This window comes from Balaenoptera borealis, assembly GCF_965194805.1.
Source record: "Balaenoptera borealis genome assembly, chromosome: 14".
Taxonomy (NCBI): Eukaryota; Metazoa; Chordata; class Mammalia; order Artiodactyla; family Balaenopteridae; genus Balaenoptera; species Balaenoptera borealis.
The window spans coordinates 50,916,021-50,941,240 of NC_138875.1; the positions used below are offsets into that span (position 1 = coordinate 50,916,021).

Sequence of the window (25,220 nt, forward strand, 5' to 3'; positions counted from 1 at the left end):
TGTTCATTTACCAAGAGAATCATGAGGTTTTTCTTTTATTTGTGAAGGTGGCAAATTATATTTTTAGATTCCTTTTATTGATAAGCCATCCTTGTGTACCTGGACTAAACCTAATCTGGTCATAATGTATTATTTTTAACATTCTCCTCAATTTGGTTTGTTTTGGTTTTTAGCATCTGTTTATAAGTGAGATTGGCTTGTAATTTCCTTTTTTTGTTCTGTCCTCATCAGGGTTTATTATCAAGGTTACACTGGCCTCATGTAGTGAGTTTGGGGAGTATTCTCTCTTTTGCTGTTCTCTGGAAGAGTTGAATAAAATTGAAATGGTCTGTTCTTTGAAAATTTAGTGGAATTTTCTTATAAAACCACCTTTGTGAGTTTTGTTTTGTTTTTTTTTTGGACCAATTAGATGTATTTAATGGTTTTAGTACTATTTTAGTTTTCTGTTTCTTTGGGTCAGTTTTGACAAGTTACATCTTTTGAGGAATTTTATCCTTTCCATTTAAGTTTTGAAATTTGTTGTTATAAGGAAGTTCATAATGTTCTTTTATTGTCTTTTTAACTTATGTTCATTCTGTAATTATGTATTCCCTTTTCTAATCTTTTTCCATGTTCTTTCTTCTAATGTTTATTTGGCTGTTTCCAAATGAATTTTGCTCTCTTTGTAAGATCAGTCTCATTAAGGCTTTGTTTATTTGATTATTTTTCAAAGAACTGTCTAGCTTTTATCTATTTTATCTTTTTCTTTTAAATTTCTATAGTTATCTCTATCACTTTTCCTTGAGTTTATTTTCTTCCCAGTATCTATACATTTATTATTCTGTGTCTCCTTAAAGTGGATAATTTGTTCAAAATTTGTTCCTTTCCAGATTTCAATTCTAGATCTCAATTTTCAATACTAATTCTAGTATTTTGTAATATAGTGAATATATCACTGCTAGCTTCATCCATTCCTTTGATGATTTTATAGACCTGAATAATACATTTCCTAGACTTCATCATTCCAGACTAAGAACTACTAATGTATGTAGAGTACTTCCCTCCTAATATTTAAAATACCTAAAGTTTCTGGAAGGTTTTGACTACTTCCAATTTTTTTTTTTCTCTTACCCAACTTTCCTTGTTTTCATTGCTTGGCATTTCTCTCCATTTCTCTTCCCCACCTGCTGCTCAGCTTCTTCCTCTTTTTCCCTCACCCCCTCTTTTCTACCCCTAGATACTTTGTGCAGTGGGAGAAGAATGATCGTCTTCCCTTGCCCTCTGCCCCCACTTTTTTCTTCTGTCTCCCTAGTTATCTACACTCTAACCACCCCCCCACCATACCTGGAGGATTTTTCCATTATCTGCTCAACATTGTCCATCTTGCTCTTTCCTTCTCCTTAGAACCCTGGCTCCAGCACCAAGGAGGAAAAAGAAGATAATTTGTGTCTAATTTTCTTTAGATGCTCAAAGGTTCATCATTATGTACCTGATGATTTTTGTTATTCCTTATACAGTCCAACTGATGGCAAAGTTAGGGAGAGTATAGGGCCTAGGAAGATGGCATAGATGGTAGAGTCTGAGCTCCTATTACCTGGAGTCCTGAAATATGGGCTCCGGTATTAGTGACTTTTTCCTTGCTGTCTGACTCTGGGCCTCACATTGCTCCTGTGTAACAGGGTTATTAACACAGACCCCTTCTCTCTATTTCATGAGTTGCTGTGAGACTCAAATGAGGTAAGGATAAACCCATCCGTTTTATGTTAAGACAGTCTTCCCGAGCTTATATTCAGAAAAATATCTTGAAAGGATTTTTTGCTCAATTCAGGGACAGAGAAGTGGCGTTCAAGTGGTTTGTGGCCTGGGGTCTGGATCAGAGAAACCCTGGTGGGAAGCAGCCGGTGGTGGTAGGAATGACCAGAGCACTGGAGTTCCTCCCAGTGGTTGAAAGGGATTCAGAGGAGGTGTCTGTCCTCTGGGAAAGGGAGCTGGTAGCCTCCCCGGCTGGAGAAGTGGACACATTGTTACATCCAGCGGTTGGATCCTGAGCTGCAGTGATACCATCTGTTCCTTTACCTATCTTTTTATTTGCCGCATTCAGGACACTGTACCTTTCTGAGGTACTTGAGAAATCACCCTTCACTTAAAATGTTGGTATGAGGGAGATTTTGTTGTTCTGGGTTCTAGACAACTGAATTGCAAATGAAATGTGGGAATATAATTCTCCTTATTAAATTTCTTAGAAATGATTAACTTTGATTCTTTTCTTCACTTATTTTTGTTACTTTATTTTGTGGTATGGATGAGTTGTTTAAAATCACAAAGTCATAGACTCAATCTTAGATTGTAGAGCATCTAGTCTGGTGACTTTCAGGTTTTATTGGGGGCTAAAGTAGATGCCAGTGTACAAGAGAGGTAAAAGTAAAAGCACCTCCTCATCCACTAAGGTGCCTCCATACAACACAGTTTGAAATGATTGATATGGTTGATCTCATCGCCTCTATTCTTACAGGTGAGAGTAGGGCCTGGAGAGAGGGTTCGATACCTCCCCGAGTTTATGTAGCTGGGAGGGGCTACACTTAGAGCCAGATCCAGGGATCTGCCTCCAAATTCAACGCTGAAGAACAACACACTATGTAACACACAGCTTGAATTAGGAAAATTCATCCGTTAGACAGTCCATCTTGTTTCAAAGCTGATGTGGACATTTATAAGCTAATTTCTCGATTTGACAAAAGGATACCAACTTTAAAAATAATCAGATGGCCAAGAATATTTCAGTGTCTTCGGATTTTGCACAGAATACCTGTATTCCAGGTTCGCAACAGGAAACACTGTCCATCTTTTTGTGAAAATTTTGCTTAGTCGAGGCCACATTTTTGGAATGTATAGAATTTATCCATGTCTCTAGATGTTCTAAATTTTATCCTAAAATTAAACCATCAGAATGCTACAGCCTGGGCTATATTTTCTTGATTTTCTGAAAGATGTCCCTCACTGAATTTTAAGTTGGAATTACACCCTCCATTTCTATTCAGGGGCATTTCAAAACAATTTAGCTTAAGTGGCATTATTGATTATTTTGCCCTCGAATACTCTTAATCCCCTGTATATTACCCTGAATGAGAAATCAGAGCTATGTCAGGACAAAGAGGGAGTTTGTTTTCCCTAAAGAAGTGATATATTTTTTTCCTTGTGGACAATTAAAAGGGCATAATTGTATTTCTCTTTCTGTTTTGGCCTTAAGAGAATTCAGAGCCAGATTTGTGGCTTGTCCATGGTATCTGTGAAGACGCCATCACTTGTAGGTCTTACCCCATTATTATATCAGAAGTTGTTCTGTGTTTTCATAGCTTCCCAGTTTGGAAATCACTGGATTACAACATTCTGTTGTGAATTGGTTGGACGTGGCTGTGTCCCAGAGTGCATTCAGATATGATGATGATAATTTGGGGATTTTTCTGCAAGTAGTAAGTACTAAGTAAATAGTTGTTAAAACATTAGGAACAGATTTGTACTTAATACTGTGGTTTTATTTTATGTGAAGAATATATACATTTTGATATTAGTTGACTTTGTAATAGGACATTTCAAGGACCCAACTTAAACTATGTGATATGTTACAACGGGAGCCTTTTTTTTTTTTCATGTTAATGCAAATCAAATTGTTTATTTTATATTTGGAGAAAAAAATTTAATTATTTTATTTGTGCTAGAATTTGCATAGCATAAAATTTACCACCTTAACCATTTATAAGCGCATAGTTCAGTGGCACTAAGTACATTCATATCGTTGTGTAACCATCATCACCATCCATCTCCAAAACTCTTTTCATCTTCCTAAACTAAAACTCTATCCACATTACACAATAACTCATCCATCATTCCCCTCTCCTCCTAGCCCTTGGAAATCATGCTGCTACTTTCTGTCTCTCTGAACTTGATTACTTTAGGAGTCTCATATAAGTGGAATCATACAATATTTGTCTTTTTGTGACTGGCTTATCTCAGCATAATTCCTTTAAGGTCCATCCATGTTATAACATGTGTTAGAATTTTCTCCTTTTTTAAGGCTGAATATTATTTCGTTGTATGTATATATACCACATTTTGTTTATCCGTGCATCCGTCAGGGTTGTATTTGGGTTGATTCAACCTTTTGGCTGTTGTAAATAATGCTGCTGTGAACATGAGTGTACAAGTATCTCTTTGTGTTTGTGCTTTTAATTCTTTTTAGCATATACTCAGAAGTGGAGTTGCTGAGTCATGTGGTAATTCTGTTTTTAATTTTTTGAGGACTCGCCATACTGTTTTGCATAGTGGCTGCACCATTTTACATTCCTACCAACAGTGCGCGAGGGTTCTAATTTCTCTACATCCTTGCCAACACTTTTTCTTTCCTGGGTTTTGTTTTTGTTTTTGTTTTTATAGTAGCCATATAATTGGGTGTAAGAAAATAATTTTTTTTTAAGTGGAGTTAACCATGTTTGCTATCCAGATGTTGACCCCAAGGTTGCCAGACTCTACACTGGCTCATAACTGCCCTGCAGAGCAGTGCTTTCCCATTATTTTTCAAACCATCCAGAAGTTACCCTGGTTCAAGTGTAGCGGAGGGTGCACAGTGCCAGTTCTCCTTAGTCCCTCGTTTCCCCTTCAGTCAGTAAAAAACAACTGCACAAAGCAGGGATGTGGTTTCCATGGACTGTAGACTTGGTTTAAGTTCATATATCTGTATTATACTTTTATGTTATCTTTCTGTACTTTAGATACCAAATGTCGATTTGCTGTTGTATTTCAAAGGATAATTGCTCAATTGAAAAGAATTTTATCTTGTCTACAAAGGAAAATGAAAGCGCAGGTATGTTTGAATTGTGGTAGATATAAAATATGAGACAAGGAAATTGATATACAGTTGACCCTTGAACAACGTGGGTTTAAATTGCACAGATTCACTTACATGCCAATATTTTTGAATAGTAAATACTACAGTACTTCATGGTCCGTGGTCGGCTGAATTAGCAGATGTGGAGGAACCTTGGATACGGAGGGTGGGCTGTAAGTTATACGTGGATTAACCCCTGCGTTGTTCAAGTATCAACTGTACTTGAGAAAAGTCAAGCCTACCTTCACTTCTACAAGGGAACTAATCAAGGAAAATATATGTTACTCAAAATCAGAGCACAATTATCCTCAGCGTTAGAATTGGACAGGTAATTTAACATATTCTATAATGAAATAATTATTATTATTTGATCTTTAGCCGTTTTTAGGAGTATAAAATTTCTATAAGCCTTGAAGTCAAAGGAAAATTTAAAAAATAAGATGGAAACTTGGGAAAATGTAACCACAAAATTATAAAAAGGGATCTTAGAGGTTACCTAATTTTTCTCCATTTGCAAGAATCCTCTGTCCAACTTCCTGCCAGCCAGATGGTCCCTTTATGTGCCATGTAAACACTGCCATCAATAAACATACAGGCAGGGGGTGCCAGTGGTTACAGTCTTGAAGCTTGAGTCAAACACAGACCTATGTTTGAGCACTGGCTCCATCATTTACTGGTTCTGCGATCCTAGGCAGGTCGTGTCATCTCAATGAGCTTGAGTTTCCTCATTGTTAATAATACCTACTTCATAGGATTGTGGGAGGATTACATGAGGTGGCACACCAAGTATTTACCATAACATCTGGCATATAGTAGACATCCCTAGATGTTAGCTCTTGCTCTTCTAGCTGCTACTACTACTATTATACATGAATAATATTTAAGGGCCACCCAGTCTACTGTAGGAAAACTATAAATACTAGAAAGTTAAAACTTATATTAAGGCGAGGTTTTTCCTCTTCTTTTTTGTTTTTCCTCTTCTTTTTTCTTTTTCCTTTTCTTTTTTTTTTTAATTCATGGTTTCAAGTCTGTGCTCTGAAGCATCACAAAAAAGTGAAAGGAATTACCTCTTGTGACAATTCATCAGCTCTTTGGAGCAACCAATAAATTCTTCTTCCCCAAGCCAGGCATCTCCAAGTTCCTTCAGCAGTTATTCCTGTGTCAGGCTTTCCACATCCTTTCTTCTTACTCTTCACCGATTGCCCTCAGGTCTTGTGTCCTCCAGAAAGGAGCCTGGCGTCCCACGTGAAGTTGGGGCGCAGAGCATGGCCCTTCGCAGTTGGCTTTCCGTCCTGCTCCCGGGAAGGAGCCTCCAGGGCCATGCTGGCCTCCACAGCCCTGAGGGGTGGGCCCTGCCTCTCTGACCTCTCCGGCCTCTCCTTTGCTTCACTCTTGCCCCACTCGCTTTGTTCTGAGGACGGTGGCCTCCTGTTGTGCCACAGACTCGCAGGCCCCTTCCTACCTCAGGACTTTGCTCTCCCTCTGCCTGGAGCGCTTTTCTCCCGACACTTGCCCGCCTCTCCCTCACCCTGGCCTTCAATCCAGTGGCGCTTGCCCGGTGAGTCCCCTGGCCACCCTGGTTCCCGGGACTCCCTTTCCCCTCCCAGCTTGATTTTTGTTGTTAGGTGTTCTCCACCACCTAACACACTGTGTATTTCACTCCGTTACCTGTTCCTTTCCGCTTGGTAGACTGTCAGTCCTCTGTGTGCAGGTATTTTTGTCTGCTTTGTTCACTGCTGATTCCCTGCGGCCTGGAATGCCCGGCATGGTGTAGGTGGTTGATGAATATTTGTGGCATGAAGAGCACAATGGGAGGATTGACTCCCCTCTCCGAAGAAGTTGCGTCGCACTAGGCTGGGAAGGGGTGCTTGGGCACCAGTTGACAGTCATGGGTCCTTTTTTTTGTTGCTTGAAAAAATCGGGAAAAAAATCTTAAGTGTACTTAAAGAAGGAAAAATTAGAAGCTATGTTCATTATTTTAAGACTTTGGGAATTTTCCAGTCACTTTGGTTGCTTAATCAATATTTTATTGAATACATAACCTTATTTGCTCATAAGATTTTTGTTTTGTAAAAATCAATATTGGTCATTAAAACAAGGATATTTATTCTTTAAGTGTAACTTAACAGAGCTTTCCAAGTAGTGGGCTTCAGAGTAATGATCTTTTCAACCCTTAGAATGGCCAGAGCCCCAAATCAGGTGCTTGGTCTCTCCCGTGTGCCATACAAAGGTTGTTTTCCATGTGTGCCAGGACTTGCAAAACTTGGGAAGCACTGCTTTAGACACATAAGATGTTTTCTTCAGATGGAGTTAAAATCTGCTGAGCTGTGATTCAAGCATAGTTTAGTCATCCCCTCCCCCCCCCGCCCAGTTTGAGAACCATGAAAACACTTGTCAAAACAGAAAAAAACATCAAAATTCTGTAAAAGCAAAGTTATTGTCTCTGTGGACTTAATGATGTTCAACAAAAAGATATTTCCAGAGACAGAGCTGAAGGCATTAAAAGAGGGGAGTTGGGGATCGTGGTGTAGCTGTGCAGTGGAATAGTCCTCAGCAGTGAAGAGAGAACTGCTCATACTTGCAGCAACATGAATGGATCTGAGAAACATTATACTGAGTGAAAGAAACCAGACACAAAGGAGTATACTCTGCACGATTCCACTTATTTGAAGTTCAAGAGCAGACAAACCTAAAGCATAAGTTACAGAAATCAGAGCAGTGGTTTGCAGGGCTGGGGACAGCAGGGAGAGTGAGGGGACCTGGGGGAAGGAGAGAAGAGAAATGCTCTATATCTTTATAGCGGTGCTGGTTACGTGGGGTGTACGTTTGTGACTATTCGTTGAACTCTACATTTAAAATTGATGTATATAATCTCTCAATAAAGTTAATTAAAAAAATTAGAGTTGGTAGGGTGTTAACTTTTCTAGTTATTTTCACCAACAGAACTATCAGCTACAGAGCCCTTGAATAACATCTGAAAATAAGATATGTTTAGATTATGATTAAACTTCTCTGCTTTTAAAAATGGTTGTTTACCTCCTGCGGGATTATCTCTAAAAAAAGAAATGTATTTCAGGGATACATAAGATATATAAATCTGTGGTGAGTGATTACATAAGAGTAAGCTATTTTTAGGCAGAAGCTTTGCAGCCATGATGAAGCAGGAGTGTGCATAACAGAATCTCAGATCGGGTTCCTATAGTAGACGGCTGAGAGAGCCATGCGCGCTGCACTATAGGAGAGTACCTTGTAAGCATCATTTTGTGTTTGATGCAATGCAGATTTTTCACATTTGCGATTTTGATGCAAAAGTTTGCAAACATCAATTCCTAAATAGACACATTTAAAGATATTTTGCTAATTGTAAAATTATGAGAGATTTATGGAAGACACACACACACACACACACACACACATACACACGCACACACACACACATATATATATATATATATATATATATATAATATAGAGCTATTTTCTATAAAGCATAGGGAAGAATATAAACACCAGAGCCCAGCAACCACTGGCAGGAGGTTTTGGTTTGTCTTAGTCTGTTTGTATTGGCAAATACACAAATACAGCAGACATTGCAGTTTGATATCCTATGTTGTTTTCAGTAGTATCAGAGTATTTTTCTTTGTCAGACATATTCTTCGAAAATATGTTTGTCTGAGTAAGAAATGTATTATTTTGACTCCCATTTTCAGTAAGTGAGTGGTCTTTTCACTATGCCCTTACTATTGCTAAATATTCGTATTTTTTATAGCTTTATTGAGGTTATAACTGACAGACAATAAATTGCACACATTTACAATGTAGTTCAGTGAGTTTTGATGCATGTTTACATTGTAAAACCATCATCACTTTCAGGATTAGGAATATTTCTATTACTTCCAAAAGTTTATTCCTGCCTGTTGTGGTGCCTCCTACTCTTCCTTCTACCCCCGTCCACAGGCAGCTATTGATTAGCTTTCTATCACTAATTAGTGCTCAGTAGGCATTTTCTAGAATTTTACATATATGGAATCATACTTTTTATGGGGGTGGAGGAGGTTCAGTTTCTTTAATAATTGTTTGCAGATTTGTCCATGTTGTTGCTCGTAGTAATAGTTCATTCTTTTTTATTGCTGAATAGTGCTCCATTGTATGGCTGTACCACAGTTTATTTGCCTGTTGATGGACATTTGGATCGTATCCAGTTTTTGGCTACTGCAAGTTTTTGTGTGGACATAACCTTTCATTTCTCTTAGGTATCAATAAATACTTAGGAGCAAATAGAATGCCTGTATCATATGGGGAATGTATATTCGTGGGGGCTTTTTTTGAGTTTGTTTTTTAATTTAAAAAAAATTATAGCGTTTATATAACGTAAAATTAACTGTTTTGAGCATAAGGTGCATTGGCATTTGGTAATTCACAATGTTGTGTAACCATCACTCTATCTACTTCCAAAACATTTTCATCCCAAAAAAGAACCCTATATCCACTGAGCAGTCACTCCCCATCTCCACCCCTGCCCGCAGCCTGTAAAAACAACTAATCTGTGTTTTGTCTCTATGGATTTGCCTGTTTGGGGCATTTCTTATAAATGGAATCATTCAGTGTGTGAGCTGTAGTGTCCGGCTCCTTTAGCCTAATGTTTTGCAGCATGTGTGCATTGTAGCATGTATCAGTACTTTATTTTAATGACTGAATAGTATTCCATTATATATATACAACACATCTTACTCATTCATTCATTTATGGACATTTGGGTTGTTTTTACCTTTTGGCTATTGAGAATAGTGTTACTTTGAACACTTTTGTACAAGTATTTGTTTGAACATGTTTCAGTGTTTTGGGGTATATACTTAAGAGTGAATTTTCTGGGTCATATGGTACTTCTATGTTTAGCTTTTTCTGAGGAACCACCAAACTGCTTTCCACAGCATCTGCTCCATTTTACATTCCCACCATCAGGGCACAAGGGTTCTTTTTTCCCCCATCCTCACCAACACTTACTGTCCTAGTGGGTGTAAAGTGATACCTCGTTGTTATGATTTGCATTCTTCTGATGACTAAAGATGTTGAGCCTCTTCTCATATACTTGTTGGCCATTTGTATATGTCTGGAGAAATGTCTGTTCAAGTTCTTTGCTCATTTTAAAATTGGGTTGGTTGTGTAAAAAATTTTGGTCAAAATAAATACTCCATCAGGACATTGCATTTATACATATACACAGTTTTTCCATAAAACATTTTTATTTAGTTATTTATTATTGAGAATATATCTTTGATACATTTTTCCCTTAGAGGTTCATTAAAAAAAAAAAACTAGTTCTTGTAGTTCATTATTCAAACATGGTTTAGCCGAGACATGTTCAAAGCAGCTGTAATTTTCTGTAGGGCAAACATCCCACACTAAATTGTTTTTTCATATCTTCAGCAATTTTTTCTGTCTTACAGCAGTATTTTCTGACAAAGGAATATATCTTAGTTTTTCATTACACTATTTTCTGTCTACTATTTTTTTGTAATTTGAGAATAAGTATTTCCTCAAGTGATTTGTAGCTTTTTTTTTTTAATATTTTATTTTATTTATTTATTTCTTTCACACACACACACACACACACACACACACACACACACACACACTGTATTTTATTTTTACAAGAGATAAATAGACTGACACCAAGCATTGTACATGGATGACCACAACAAAAGCAACAATGATTGCAATTACCAAACATGAAACACACTCATACTATGTCATAATATTGACATTCAGTCCAGTAATCCTCCACTGTAACAGCTCCTTTACTTTGCAGTGAAAATTGATTTGTATATTCTTTGCCTCTGAGTCCTTGTGGGATTTTTTTTTTTTTTAATTCAGATGGAAAGTCACAAAAATTATACTCATCTTCATCAGTTCACTCAGTCCCATGTAATTAATTTTTTTTTCATCTTGATCTTTTGTTAGCACTTTTATGAGTTCATCAGTTTTTCATTAGAGTTCTGAAAATGCTTATTCATTCAGTTCAACAGTACAGTCAGTTACCAGAAACCTGTACTTGTCAGAGTCTTTTCCATGAATTTCTTGAAGATGAAACCCTTTTATAGGAACATATTTGCAAAAGCATCAGAGTACACTCAGAACTGTCTGTAAATGACAAAAGACTTAAAAATGACCACAGTTAAAGATTTGATGAAAGTTCATAATAATGCAGTTGACAAGAAAATTAGTTATTTCTGAGATATACATTTTAAAGTAATAACTACGATTAGTACTTATAACATTATACCAGAACATATAAGATTTTTAGAAATTTCATGCAATGTCTGAAACATTTATATTAACATATTTCCATACATATTTCCATACAAATACAAATATAAGATTTTTAGAAATTTCATGTAATGTCTGAAACATTTATATTAACATATTTCCATACAAATAACCCAATGAAAGTTTAGTATTAGTTGTTTTGTTTGTTTGTTTTTTTATACTGCAGGTTCTTATTAGGCATCAATTTTATACACATCAGTGTATACATGTCAATCCCAATCGCCCAATTCAGCACACCACCATCCCCACCCCACCGCAGTTTTCCCCCCTTGGTGTCCATATGTCCATTCTCTACATCTGTGTCTCAACTTCTGCCCTGCAAACCGGCTCATCTGTACCATTTTTCTAGGTTCCACATACATGCATTAATATACGATATTTGTTTTTCTCTTTCTGACTTACTTCACTCTGTATGACAGTCTCTAGATCCATCCACTTCTCAACAAATGACTCAGTTTCGTTCCTTTTTATGGCTGAGTAATATTCCATTGTATATATGTACCACATCTTCTTTATCCATTCGTCTGTTGATGGGCATTTAGGTTGCTTCCATGACCTGGCTATTGTAAATAGTGCTGCAGTGAACATTCGGGTGCATGTGTCTTTTTGAATTACGGTTTTCTCTGGGTATATGCCCAGTAGTGGGATTGCTGGGTCATATGGTAATTCTATTTTTAGTTTTTTAAGGAACCTCCATATTGTTCTCCATAGTGGCTGTATCAGTTTACATTCCCACCAACAGTGCAAGAGGGTTCCCTTTTCTCCGCACCCTCTCCAGCATTTGTGGTTTGTAGATTTTCTGATGATGCCCATTCTAACAGGAGTGAGGTGATACCTCATTGTAGTTTTGATTTGCATTTCTCTAATAATTAGTGATGTTGAGCATCTTTTCATGTGCTTCGTGGCCGTCTGTATGTCTTCTTTGGAGAAATGTCTATTTAGGTTTTCTGCCCATTTTTGGATTGGGGTGTTTGTTTCTTTAATATTGAGCTGAATGAGCTGTTTATATATTTTGGAGATTAATCCTTTGTCCGTTGATTCGTTTGCAAATATTTTCTCCCATTCTGAGGGTTGTCTTTTCGTCTTGTTTATGGTTTCCTTTGCTGTGCAAAAGCTTTGAAGTTTCATTAGGTCCCACTTGTTTATTTTTGTTTTTATTTCCATTACTCTAGGAGGTGGATCAAAAAAGATCTTGCTGTGATTTATGTCAAAGAGTGTTCTTCCTATGTTTTCCTCTAAGAGTTTTATAGTGTCCAGTCTTATATTTAGGTCTCTAATCCATTTTGAGTTTATTTTTGTGTATGGTGTTAGGGAGTATTCTAATTTCATTCTTTTACATGTAGCTGTCCAGTTTTCCCAGCACCACTTATTGAAGAGACTGTCTTTTCTCCATTGTATATCTTTGCCTCCTTTGTCATAGATTAGTTGACCATAGGTGCGTGGGTTAATCTCTGGGCTTTCTATCTTGTTCCATTGATCTATGTTTCTGTTTTTGTGCCAGTACCATATTGTCTTGATTACTGTAGCTTTGTAGTATAGTCTGAAGTCAGGGAGTCTGATTCTTCCAGCTCCATTTTTTTCCCTCAAGACTGCTTTGGCTATTCGGGGTCTTTTGTGTCTTCATACAAATTTTAAGATGATTTGTTCTAGCTCCGTAAAAAATGCCATTGATAATTTGATAGGGATTGCATTGAATCTGTAGATTGCTTTGGGTAGTATACTCATTTTCACAATGTTGATTCTTCCAATCCAAGAACATGGTATATCTCTCCATCTGTTGGTACCATCTTTAATTTCTTTCATCAGTGTCTTATAGTTTTCTGCATACAGGTCTTTTGTCTCCCTAGGTAGGTTTATTCCTAGGTAGATTTGTAGCTTTTTGTCTTTTCTATTAAAAACCATTGAAGGAGTTGCTAAACATTTTATTGCATTTAGTGAAGAAATTGAAAGGGTAAAGCTCTGGACTGAATGTCATGTAACTTTAAACATCACTGAAGAAATTTGGGGAAGTTTATCTTCACCCTCTGGATGCTTAGCTTTTAAATGTTGAGACAAATGTCATGACTTCATGTGCTCATTAGTTTATATCTCAAGGCATAATAATAACCCATAAATAGAGGGTGACCTGCACACATCCATATTTCTATGTATATGTATCCACATCCATATTTCATATGGTCTTCTGGAGAACTGGCTTATTGTCATCTGATTACATGTGATCTGTTTTTAGCAGGGTAGCTGGCAGAGAGCTCCCACTGGCAGTAGAAGCCTTTGCTGTATTCCCTTTGTTCACTTTGTTAGCGTCATTAGTGTCTTCGATCTGGAGTTCCTTTGTGGTGCTCTTTACGTTATGGGTGTATTTTGTGAATTAACTGAAACTAGATGATATAGTCTGTAAGTCCTCGTAACCAAGCTCTCATGAACTGCAGTGCCTCACGATACCCTGGAAGCAGGTGCTTCTGTCAGCCTCGTAGTGGTGGTCTCCACTCTTCCCTGAAGTTACTGTGCATCCTGCACTTGACCCTTGACCAAGTGACCCGTGGACCACGTGGAGGCACCGTTGTTAATCTGTATATATCACATCTGTATATGTAACATTTGGTCTAATATGTTTACAAAAGTAAATATAAAAGACTTTCTAATATTCCTATATCTCATGGGTACACACACTCCACTTTGGAGACTGTAAATGAAAGCAAGTAAAGAACCATTGAAAAGCTTAAAAGTAATGATGGGTTTGCATTTTAAATAGGTGTACTGGGCAGGAATGTGAAGTGTCTTTCTGTCTTTTTCTCCTTCTAGACTATAAACTCTCCAGGGATTAACCAGTCTCCTCTTCTGTTGATACTTTTTATCCCCAGCATTACCTTGAAATAGTAGTACCTGCCCAGCAAATATTTAACTAAACTGATATTCTCCTGAATTGGCAATTCTTATCCAGAAGCCACATTAGAATAATTTGTGGAGTTTTTGAAAAAACATCACATGTATTAGCGTTAGTATTAGAATTGAACAACAACAACAAAAAACCCAAAGCCAAATAACGTGAGCTTAAGTTAGAGAATTTCTTTTTCACCTTAAAGAAGACAGGAGGTAGGCAGTCTGGGCCTGGTGTGGCAGTTTCAGGTGTCGGCGACTTTTCCAAATACCAAAGTTTAGTCAGGAGGAAGGAAGCAAGCAAGCGAGCAAAAAATAGGAGTGTGCCCTTCCCTTTAAGGAGACCGGGTGGATTCCTTACATCACTTCCATTCTTGACCAGAACTTAGTCATGTGACCACAGCTGCCAGAAAGACTGAGCAATAGTCTTTAAGATGGGAAGACTGAGCAGTGGTCTTTAAGATGGGAAGACTGAGCAATAGTCTTTAAGATGGGAAGACTGAGCAATAGTCTTTAAGATGGGAAGACTGAGTAATAGTCTTTAAGATGGGAAGACTGAGCAATAGTCTTTAAGATGGGAAGACTGAGCAATGGTGTTTAAGATGGGAAGACTGAGCAATAGTCTTTAAGATGGGAAGACTGAGCAATGGTCTTTAAGATGGGAAGACTGAGCAATAGTCTTTAAGATGGGAAGACTGAGCAATGGTCTTTAAGATGGGAAGACTGAGCAATAGTCTTTAAGATGGGAAGACTGAGCAATAGTCTTTAAGATGGGAAGACTGAGCAATGGTGTTTAAGATGGGAAGACTGAGCAATAGTCTTTAAGATGGGAAGACTGAGCAGTGGTCTTTAAGATGGGAAGACTGAGCAGTGGTGTTTAAGATGGGAAGACTGAGCAATGGTGTTTAAGATGGGAAGACTGAGCAATGGTGTTTAAGATGGGAAGACTGAGCAATGGTGTTTAAGATGGGAAGACTGAGCAATGGTCTTTAAGATGGGAAGACTGAGCAGTGGTGTTTAAGATGGGAAGACTGAGCAATGGTCTTTAAGATGGGAAGACTGAGCAATGGTCTTTAAGGTGGGAAGACTGAGCAATGGTGTTTAAGATGGGAAGACTGAGCAATGGTCTTTAAGGTGGGAAGACTGAGCAATGGTCTTTAAGGTGGGAAGACTGAGCAATGGTCTTTAAGATGGGAAGACTGAGCAATGGTCTTTAAGATGGGAAGACTGAGCAATGGTCTTTAAGATGGGAAGACTGAGCAATGGTCTTTAAGATGGAGGGCATTGTTAATCAACTATGCTCCAATATAAAATAAAAATTAAAAAAAAAAGATGGAGGGCAGTGTAGCCAGCTAACAAATTGGGGTTCTTACTAAGGAAGAAGAAGAGACTAGATATTGGGAGAAATCACATTACATGGACCTCATTCATTCTTGTAAGTCCTGAGGCAGTAGGTCTGGGCTGAAACTGGGCATTCTGATTAAAAACCAAACCAAACCAACCCTATAGCTGCTCCACATATACTCTTCACGATGGAGTATCTCAACTCTAAGCCAAGTTTGGAACAGAATAGATCTTAAAAGAAAAGAAACCCTTCTCCTGGAGGGCATGGATTCAGCCAAGTTCCTAATCTACCTAACGATCTTGCCATTTTACAGTGATGCCATTCCTGACAGGGGTCCAAGGGATGGTTTTAACAAGTGCATTGCTGTAGTCCAGGTAACTGCCTGCCCTCCCTCATTTATCTGGTCCATCAGTCTCGTAACCCCATTCCCCCAAAAAGTGAGACCCTCTGCTTCTAAAATTCCTGATCGTGGATTGCCATCGACAGTGTTTAGGGTCTTATGGTTATTGGCAACACCATGGGTTGGAAAGCTTGTGGGCTTTGGCGTTAAAAGATCTTGGTTTCAGTTTTTTATTCTTCTGCTAACCTTTGTCAAGTTACTTAAACTTTATGATCTTCAGTTTATACATATATGCATTCCTCATAGGGCGGTTAGGAAGATTTAATGAACTCTAACAGTATGTAAAAGTGTCTTTTAAAATGCAAAGTGCTATGCATATACTTTATCAGTCATAGACATAGAAACAGCCCTGTGTAAGCAGAACCATTGTTTACACAAATGCTTAGGAAGTTAAGCCCTTTTTTTTTTGCTAGATGAACTCTCATACTGAAGTTAAGAATAGTGAGATTTTAAGAAACATTTTTGCTCAGGGTCGTGCACTTAAATTATTAGTTCTGGGATAAACTGTGAAATACTTGTTAATACTAGTTAAAGAGATTTTATCAAAAAAAGTTATTTTGCATTGCTTCAGTCCCCCTCTATTCTCTCCTATTACTATACACCCGAATGTTCTTCATTTTAAAATTCTGTTTTAAGACTTACTATTGAGCATGTCATATGCAACCATTCCAGGCACTTAGGGAATATAGTCATGAACAACTGTTTAATCGGGAGTTTGAGACATGATTAAAAGAATAGACTTTTTAAAACTTCAGAATCTTTATTGAGTAGGTTGATTTGGAATTTTACCATTTTCATATAGCCAACACTGATTTTTTACATTATATTGAAATTTGTTTGCCACGGTTTAATATATACCATTACGTGGCAGTTTAACATCCTGTTCTGTAATTTATGTGATACATAAAAACCTTTTGAAATTTTTAATACATTGTACTATAATCTAGAATAATTTGGAGATTATACATTGCTGTAGTAGTGCTCTTAGGAATATAATTCTGTAAGTGCTAACTTCCGGAATGTAAAATGTACATAGTTATGGAAATTGCACTTTATTGTAGTTGTTCCTTACGTGACTGTTACAATCAGTGTCAACTGATTCAGCTTTGCAATTGAAAGAGAAAATCATTATGAAATCTTACTTGTACCAAGTTATTTCATATGCCAGAACCATTGAGCAAGGGAGTGGACTTCATGTGTATTGAATCTACTGCTGGTAGCATACCATGGAAGTGAACGGTACTTCTGTCTCAGAAGACATATTTCTCTCTTCCGCTTCTTTTTTTAAAATGTAAAACCTCAACTTAGTCGCATTGTTGTTTGTATGTAGCATTATTCTCCCATTGATTTTATTTTTATGGGAGGTTATTTTTTTAAATTAATTTTTATTGGAGTATGGTTGCTTTACAATGTTGTGTTAGCCTCCACTGCACAGCAAAATGAATCAGCCATACACATACAGATATCCCCTCCCTTTTGGACTTCCCTCCCACTTAGGTTACCACACTGCATTAGGTAGAGTTCTCTGTGCTATACAGAATGTTCCCATCAGTTGTCTATTTTATACATAGTATCAATAATGTATATGTGTCAATCCCAGTCTCCCAATTCCTCCCTCTGTGGGAGGTTATTTTTAAATCAGACTGACAAAAATAACTATCAGATATTCTGGGTTTATATTGATTCTTCTAAGAATCACTAGCCCTTGCTTTTTAAACTCTCCGTTTATTTACCATATTTCTTAAGTGACTATTGGGCTCTGTCCTAGATATGGGAGTAGGCAGTTACCCCCAAATTCCTCCTTAACTTAAAATATCTGAAGATACATCTGCGAGTAATTGATTTAACAGATTATTAGCAGAAACTGCGGTTTAACAAGCTCCACTGAGGTCATTTTACTTAGAGCATGTCAGTAAGTCAACAAGCAGATAACACCCTCACCTTCATTCCCAAGGCAGAGCGGAGGGACAGAGAAGTATAGAGGTAATTCCCAGTGGGGTTTCCTTTTCTATTGGTTTGAGCCAGATTGAGGAAGATGGCAGTGCCAGTAAGAAAGGGGCATTTTTTTAACGGTGCCAGGAGCAAGCCACAGTCTACTGTGAGCAAAGGGAAAATTCTGGAACAGCTACCTTGTGTTGGGTTGACCAGATTAGTGTGAATGAGGCTTTGGAGGGCCTTGGATATAATCTCATTTTAAATCTCAGGGCAAACTTTTCAATGCTGTGTATAACGTTAAAGAGACTGGTAGCTTCTTACACATCACATGCCGGGACCTATAGGTTGAAGACCTCTGTTCCCTATTCTCTCTCGTTCTTATATGCACTGAGACAAAAGGAGCAACTAGAAGAAAACTTGGTTACACATACCTACCTATCTGCGTCCGGGCACGTACATGCTGCTCTTTCTCCTGCAGCTAAGGATTAGCTGTCCGTGCCCTTAGCAAAGGCCAACTGTGTGGATTAGAGCCCATCCTTTTTTTTGCAAGCTCAAGAACATCATTCCAGCAGTTCTCTCCTTGCACTCCTACATCATCGATTTCCTCTCTGTTGAATCTTTCCCATCGATGTAGAAACATGCTGGGTTGTCTTTCATAATAAAGCCTATTGACCCCCACACCCCCTTCCAGCAATTGCCCCAATTTTCTCCTTTCCTTTTTTAGCAAAAAGAATAGGCTGTACTTGCCCTTTCCAGGTTTCCTTCTCTCATTTCTACTGACCCACTCCCGTCATGCCTTTGCCTTCAGCCTTCTCTCAACGCTCCACTGAGCCTGTCCTTGTCAAGGTCACCATTGACCTCATCACTAAATCCAGAGGGTTTTTCTTACTTCTCGTATTATTTGATCCATTATCAGTGTTTGACATATTTAATCACTCGTTCCTCCTTCAAGTTCTTTATTTAGGCTTCCAGGATACCACACACTTCTGAGTTTCCTTCTGTCTCTCCTCTCTTTTTTTGTTTCCTTTGCTGGTTCTTTCTCGTCTCTCCCATCAGAAGGAAATCTCAGTCCTTGGATTTCTTCCTGTGTCTGTCTCACTTTCTCCCTTAGTGACTCTATCTAGTCTTACAGCTTAAAACATAATCTCTTTGCAGAGGACTTCCAGAGTTATATCTCTATCCTGGACCTCTTCCCTGAAGACCTGATTTGGTTATCTAATTGTCTACATGACATCTGCATGAATGTCTGATGGTAACTCTCATGTATGAGTTCCTGATTGTCCTGGTCCTGCAGTCTTCCTGCATTGGGTAATGATGACGCTATCTTCAGTTGCTCAGGGCAGAACTATGGAGTCATCCTTGATTCCTCTCTTCTCTCGCATCCCATAGATGTGCCTTCAGAATACATCCAGAATCTGACTACATTTCATCACCTCCATTGCTGTTACCCATCTCTTATCTGGATTGATGCAGTAGCCTCTTAGGGATCTTTTTGATTCTAAGCTTGACCTTCCCCCCAGGTCTCTTCTTCAGCTTATCAGTCAAAGACATTGTGTTAAAATGTAAATCAAATAATGTTACTTCTCTGCTCAAAACCATGCAGTGGCTCCTCTTGTCAGTCAGTCAAAGCCAGAGCTCCTACAGTGGTCTGCAAGCTCTCTGCAGTCCCCCTCCCACCACAGCCTCCTTGCACATCCTACCTCATCTCCATTTCCTCCTATCAGACAAATCTGCTTGGCCACTGAGGCTTATTTATAGTTAAATAAGTGTCTTTCTTAGTGAGAGGAAGGACTGAAAGAAAAGGCTTCAGGAACATAAGGAAATGTGTACAGTTGAAAAGGCATTGATGGGATGGCATAGAAGAAGGGCATTAGAGTCAGTGAAACCCTAAAAGTTAATGTGTGCAAGGGTGCTTTGTAAATCTGTAAAACAAAGCAAATGTATACTATCCAGTCATGAGGATATGTTTCCATACTTGATCATGCCTGAGACATGGGATCAGATCTCGATTGTCCTGCACCCTGGGGGTGAGAGTGTGATTCAGCCTGGCTGTGAACCTGGAATAATGTGTGCTTGCTTTCACATGAGAGCTGCCCCGCCCAGAGCAGTGCTGTCGTCCTCTACGAGCAGAAGAGCCCTTACCAGCTGTAAATGACCAGGACCACTTTCCAACAGCTGTGTGGCAGTAGCAGGGAAAAGTCAGCCTATTGTTGGTCCTCTAACCACGGAAATAAGTGCCAATGCAATTCCTTATCTAAGAAATAAAATTAGATGTTTTTTAATTCAAGATGTAGTATTTCGGTCATAAGCCAATATGTTCTTTGTTACAGCCACACATCCAGTAACAAAGAAGAAAGGAGAAAGGCTAATGCTGTTGAACTGACCGGAGTGTAGCCAGTTGAAAGAGCTTAACTAGATTGATCATCAGGGCCAGAATGTCACGTAACCTGTAATTGGATAATTGGCCACAGTGTTCTCTGAATACTAATCACTTACTCCCGCTTAGTGGTGTGTCTTTGCCAGATTTCATCATTGTCTCTGCCTGATTTAACCTCTCAGAAACATAGGTAAGTAATAGGGTGCTTTATAGAAGGAGAGAGCCGATGCAATGTGTATTCACTGGCTAGCACAAGACTTTTTAAAACGCTGAATTCTTTTGCTGACATCCATTCACTGACGGAGTGAAGAACACTTTGGAAGTATTCATTGTGCATTTCACCCACCAGCATGAAATGGAGTAAGATGAAAGGGGGTCATGTTGAAGTGATGCGAGGAGATTACTGGAAAGGCTTGAATTTGCATTAGTCTTAAGGGACCACAGACACAGAGCAATGTGTCTATTAAGAATAATTAATAATGTGTAACTATTAAATGTATGGTGGTTCCATCCTTAAGTTGTTCCTAATAAAAAGGTTGGCATTTATGTTTACTTGGTTATATGTTGATTTTTGTTGTGGCAGAGTGGCTGAGGGCATAGATTTTATATGTGAGTTTGAAGAATTCACATACCCTATGCTAGAAATGGCCTAATGTAATTACAGACGTGCTGGGCTTCACTGATTTTGTGAAGGAAGGAAGTTCTTTGTTCCCTTAATAACAACTAAGGTAGTTACAGTTTGAGGATTTAAAAAACCATAGTCATATGCATGTATCAGTGCAAGTATTGATACACAGAAAAGTGAAGCACTGTGCCTGGAATCTCAGAGAGGGATTGCATAAAGGTACTGTTTCTGTTCCAACATAACTTCTAAGCTGGCAAATGAGAATTCGGAGACAGAGTTGAAAAGTAAGATGAAGATTTTATGCATAAGTTATCTAAGAACCTATTGAGAAATAGGTGGCGCTGCTAGAGTTCTTTCGTTTGTTTGTTTTTTAATTTGAAGACCACTGTGTTGAAGCCACCAATTAGATTATTCGACAGCAGTAGAATCCCAGAAGTTCCTTATGCAGAACTTGCACTCTGCATCACTTGATGAGTAGTTCTACACTAAACTTCCAGTACAGAATATCCCCTAAGTGTTTCTGAAATACTGAGATTGTAATAGATTTGGAATTACATTGTTCCAGTTGACTGTTCCAGTTGATTGATTTAATTGACCAAAAAGCATCAACGGCAGTTAAGTATGTTCTTAGACGCTTCTTTAAAGCAACGAGAGAGCGCTTTACTAGTGCAGTTTTTGTGACACACCTACTCTCAGCTACATCACTTTACAGGATGGGGAGGTATTGCCATTTGGTGGGAAGTTTGAGGGTAAGGTACCTTCAGTACAGAAGATCCTGTTATGCTTGAAATTAATACAAGTGCCCTCAGATCAACTGACAGATAAAAACAAGGTGAGAACCAGGACTGTAGGTAGGGCCTCTTCTCTCCCTTCTGCTCCCACGCCTTTCCCTCCTTCTCTGAAGAACAGGTGAGAGCAGATGTCGAGGTGGCAGAACTGCAGGGATGCTTACTTTAAATGGTTAAAGGATCAGGATTTTGAGTATGGTTTTGTTGAGGGAACTCGATATTTTGGGGCCTCGATCATTTATTTTGCCACTTTTCTGAAATCAAGATGAATTTAGGTACTGAAACTTACGTATTTGTTAACCAGAAGACATAATTTAGTTGTTTCTTACATGGAAAGGTACAGTGTCAACAGCACATTTGCATTTTGATACTTGAACAGCTAAAAAAAAAATAAAGCTAAAGGGAGAGGGGTGGGCAGGTGTAAAAGAGTTTGGATCTTCCTGCAGTGGTGTTTTTGGAATCTACAGCAGTGCTGATCTTTTCCATTCAAAGAAGGGTTCATTTTGGATATTGTGATGAATTTTGTAGGCCTTGTTTATAGGTAAATGAGCTGTTTAACATATCAAGTGGAGGAAGAACAGTTTGTTTTTTTCTTTTGGTCTAGGTTGACTTCAGCCATAGTAAAAGTATTTCCTCCTTGGAGATAAAATTTTGGATTATAGGAATATTTGCAATTCCTTAAAAATTATAATTATATAAATCTTTAATTTTTTTCTGTTCTGCATGTCTTTTCTGCTCGTTAGTGCTTACCATTTATTGCAATTTTTATTTCATTATTGCAGTTCTAATAAGAATAACCTCGTTACTGTAATGATAGTAAATACTAAGGTGCCTTGAGGACTGGAACTATTCCCAAGATAATGAAGCTTTAACCCTATTTTTGTTACAAACTTAGCATTTTGGTAGAACTGTATTTTAAGTCATACCCGGGATTCTTGGAGTGTTGTACCTAACGCGTGGCCGTGAAGTCAGAACGTAGAGGGAGCTGCTGCGTCCTTGGGGACCGAGGGGAGGAGACTGAGAGGGTTGCCAGGAAGTGGGGGGCGAGGTTCAGCAGAGAGCAGCTGGGAGCAGCGGTGAGAGATTCGCCAGCTCCAAGACCCAGGAGCCGACGTTTTGACCAAGAGGAGGTTTCAGAGGTCACCCCATCTAGTGCCTTTCAAACTGTTGGAACAGCCCCTGGCTTTGGGCCTGGAGGGGAAAGTCACAGAGGCTCCTGATCGAGACCTGGCATCATCCTGTGCAGTTCTGCTTCCTGGAACATCTGTTTTACGTGTTGAGATTACATTTGAGAAATAGGTTGAGCTGCTAGAGTTTTTTTGTTTGTTTGTTTTTTTAATTTGAAGACCATTGTGTTGAAGCCACCAATTAGATTATTCGACAGCAGTAGAATCCCAGTTTTGTAGGGGAGGAAGCAGGCACAGGAAACTTCTGAGATTACCAGCTCCTCAGGCTCCTGCCTAAAGCGCCACGTGGCGTGGACATATATACACTACCAAACGTAAAACAGATCGCTAGTGGGAAGCAGCCGCATAGCACAGGGAGATCAGCTCCGTGCTTTGTGACCACCTAGAGGGGTGGGATAGGGAGGGTGGGAGGGAGGGAGATGCAAGAGGGAAGAGATATGGGAACATAAGTATATGTATAACTGATTTCACTTTGTTATAAAGCAGAAACTAACACACCATTGTAAAGCAATTATACTCCAATAAAGATGTTAAGAAAATAAAAAAATAAAAAAATAAAGTGCCACGTGGGCTCTAGAAGTTGAGGGAGATAACGGAATAGTTGTGGTTTTCAGAGTTCTGATACAAGGATAGGTGAAACTGTTCATACCAAATCTAGTACCTGCTGTTTTACATGAGAATTAGGTTACTTACATTTTATATGGTTTTAGTTAACTGCAAATTCAGATGCTATTGAATTAGATAGGAAGAACAGATTGTATTTTCAAAGGATTAAGGCTTTGCTTTCTCTGTAATCTATTATTTATTTTGCATACTAGATTCAAGGTAAAATATGGAACCAGAATCAAAATATGTAATTGAAAAATGGCAATTAAAATGTCATTACCTGGCCTCTTGTTTCCCCTCATTTGATATACCAGCTATTTTGGAGGTGAACTGGAGGATTATGTCTTATGCTTTGATGTGGTACACATTTTAATATCTACAATGGTTTCAATTCTTTATTTTGTATAAAAACTGGTTTCTTAATTTCATGATTAATGTTGAACGAAATATCCTCTATTAAAAGTTTTCTATGATTTTCAAATTGGCTAATGTCCTTATACTAGGATCCTGATCATTTGAGCTGCATTTGTTTGCTAGTTCTTAATCTATTTTCATTAGCTGGCAGTGTTGTGAGAAAAGGCCCCACGGGAAGAACAGAATTAGCTTAGTAATTTTGCTCATTCATCCATGTGTATGTAGCACGACTGTTTTCATTCCTGATGTTGCAATTGAAGTGGATCTGAAGCGAATAATTTTCATAACCTTTTGAGTAAGTCTATATCTCCTGTCACTCTGAAGCCTTTTTTGTATATCTGTTTTCTTCCAGGTGAGGAATTTTAAATTGGAACAGGAACAAGAAAAAAACAAAATTTTGTCAGAAGCGCTGGCGACTCTAGCCACTGAACATCATGAATTAGAGCAGTCTCTGGTTAAAGGCTCCCCACCTCTCAGCATCCTTAGTGAGGACGAGTTCTATGATGCGCTGTCAGGTAATTCTAGAACCCTGCCGTCTGTGTTGTTGGTAATTCACAGTTGACCACCTAAATGTCTTCTTAGGGTGGATGTCACCTTGAGTTGCCTGAAATAAACAGATGGAAATGTATCACTTCAGCTCCCCAGATGACCTACTTTTTGTGTGACATTATTAAGGCAGAAGCCCAAAAGTTTGAAATGAAAGTCATCACTGAGTCTGCCTTTGTTGACGGCGTATGCTGTGCTGGGGCCAGAGTGCCGTGAATCTGGTTTGTTCCTTTATTCGATGACTGTTAAATACCTCCTGGTGCAAAGTGCTATTATATGTTAAAGGATAGAGAGATGGATAGTTTCTATTCTCAGAGAGGTCTAAGAGTAAAGGACACAGGTAAGAAACAGTTGGTTACAGTATGGTATGCTGTGTGCCAAAGGAGAGGTGAGACATGGTGTAGCTGGAACAGAGAAAAAGGAAGAGCTTAACTTGGCCTCAGAGCTACATGCCTCAGAGCAGCCTAGCATACTGGCAGCGAGCAGGGACTCCAGAGTCACATTCCCTGAATTGGAATCCTGCCTCTGACACTGGTCAGCTGTGCGACCGTGGGCAAGTTCCATGACCTTTCTGGTTCTCAGCTTTCACATATTTAAAATGGGGATAATTATAGTTTCCATTTCAGTGGGTTGAGTCAGGATTAAGTGGGTTCATCTGTGTAAGTAGTGTTTAGGACAGTGCCTGACAGGTACCACGTGTTCAAACAGTGGGAGATGTGTGTGGAGAGGTGAGAATGACTTTTGAGAGGAGGTACTGCTAAGTAGTTTTGATTTTTTTAGGAACTTCCTTCAGAATTTTGAGGTACATGTGGGCGGGGTCATGGAAGGAAACCTGGGAGGGGGTGGTTGGAGATCAGCGAGATGGAAAACAATTCTTTTATGCGAAGAAATTATGTGCTTGTCTAAGTAGATGAACATATACAATTATTGGG

At 38.6% G+C, this 25,220-nt stretch overlaps 1 protein-coding gene across 8 annotated transcripts in view; it reads left to right on the plus strand.

Moving 5' to 3' along the window:
* The window catches only part of OSBPL1A (oxysterol binding protein like 1A), a 217,630-nt gene that overhangs the window by 97,661 nt on the left and 94,749 nt on the right, over positions 1–25,220 (plus strand). For 6 of the 8 annotated variants that reach the window (XM_082355474.1, XM_082355473.1, XM_082355475.1 and 3 more), the window contains one exon: positions 24,095–24,257. The exons of 1 other annotated variant lie outside the window; for it this stretch is intronic. In XM_082355474.1, the coding sequence (XP_082211600.1) occupies positions 24,095–24,257 (163 nt within the window). Of the gene's footprint in view, positions 1–4,770; positions 4,838–24,094; positions 24,258–25,220 lie in introns of those variants that run through there. One more of the 8 variants, XM_082355478.1, reaches the window with a different exon arrangement.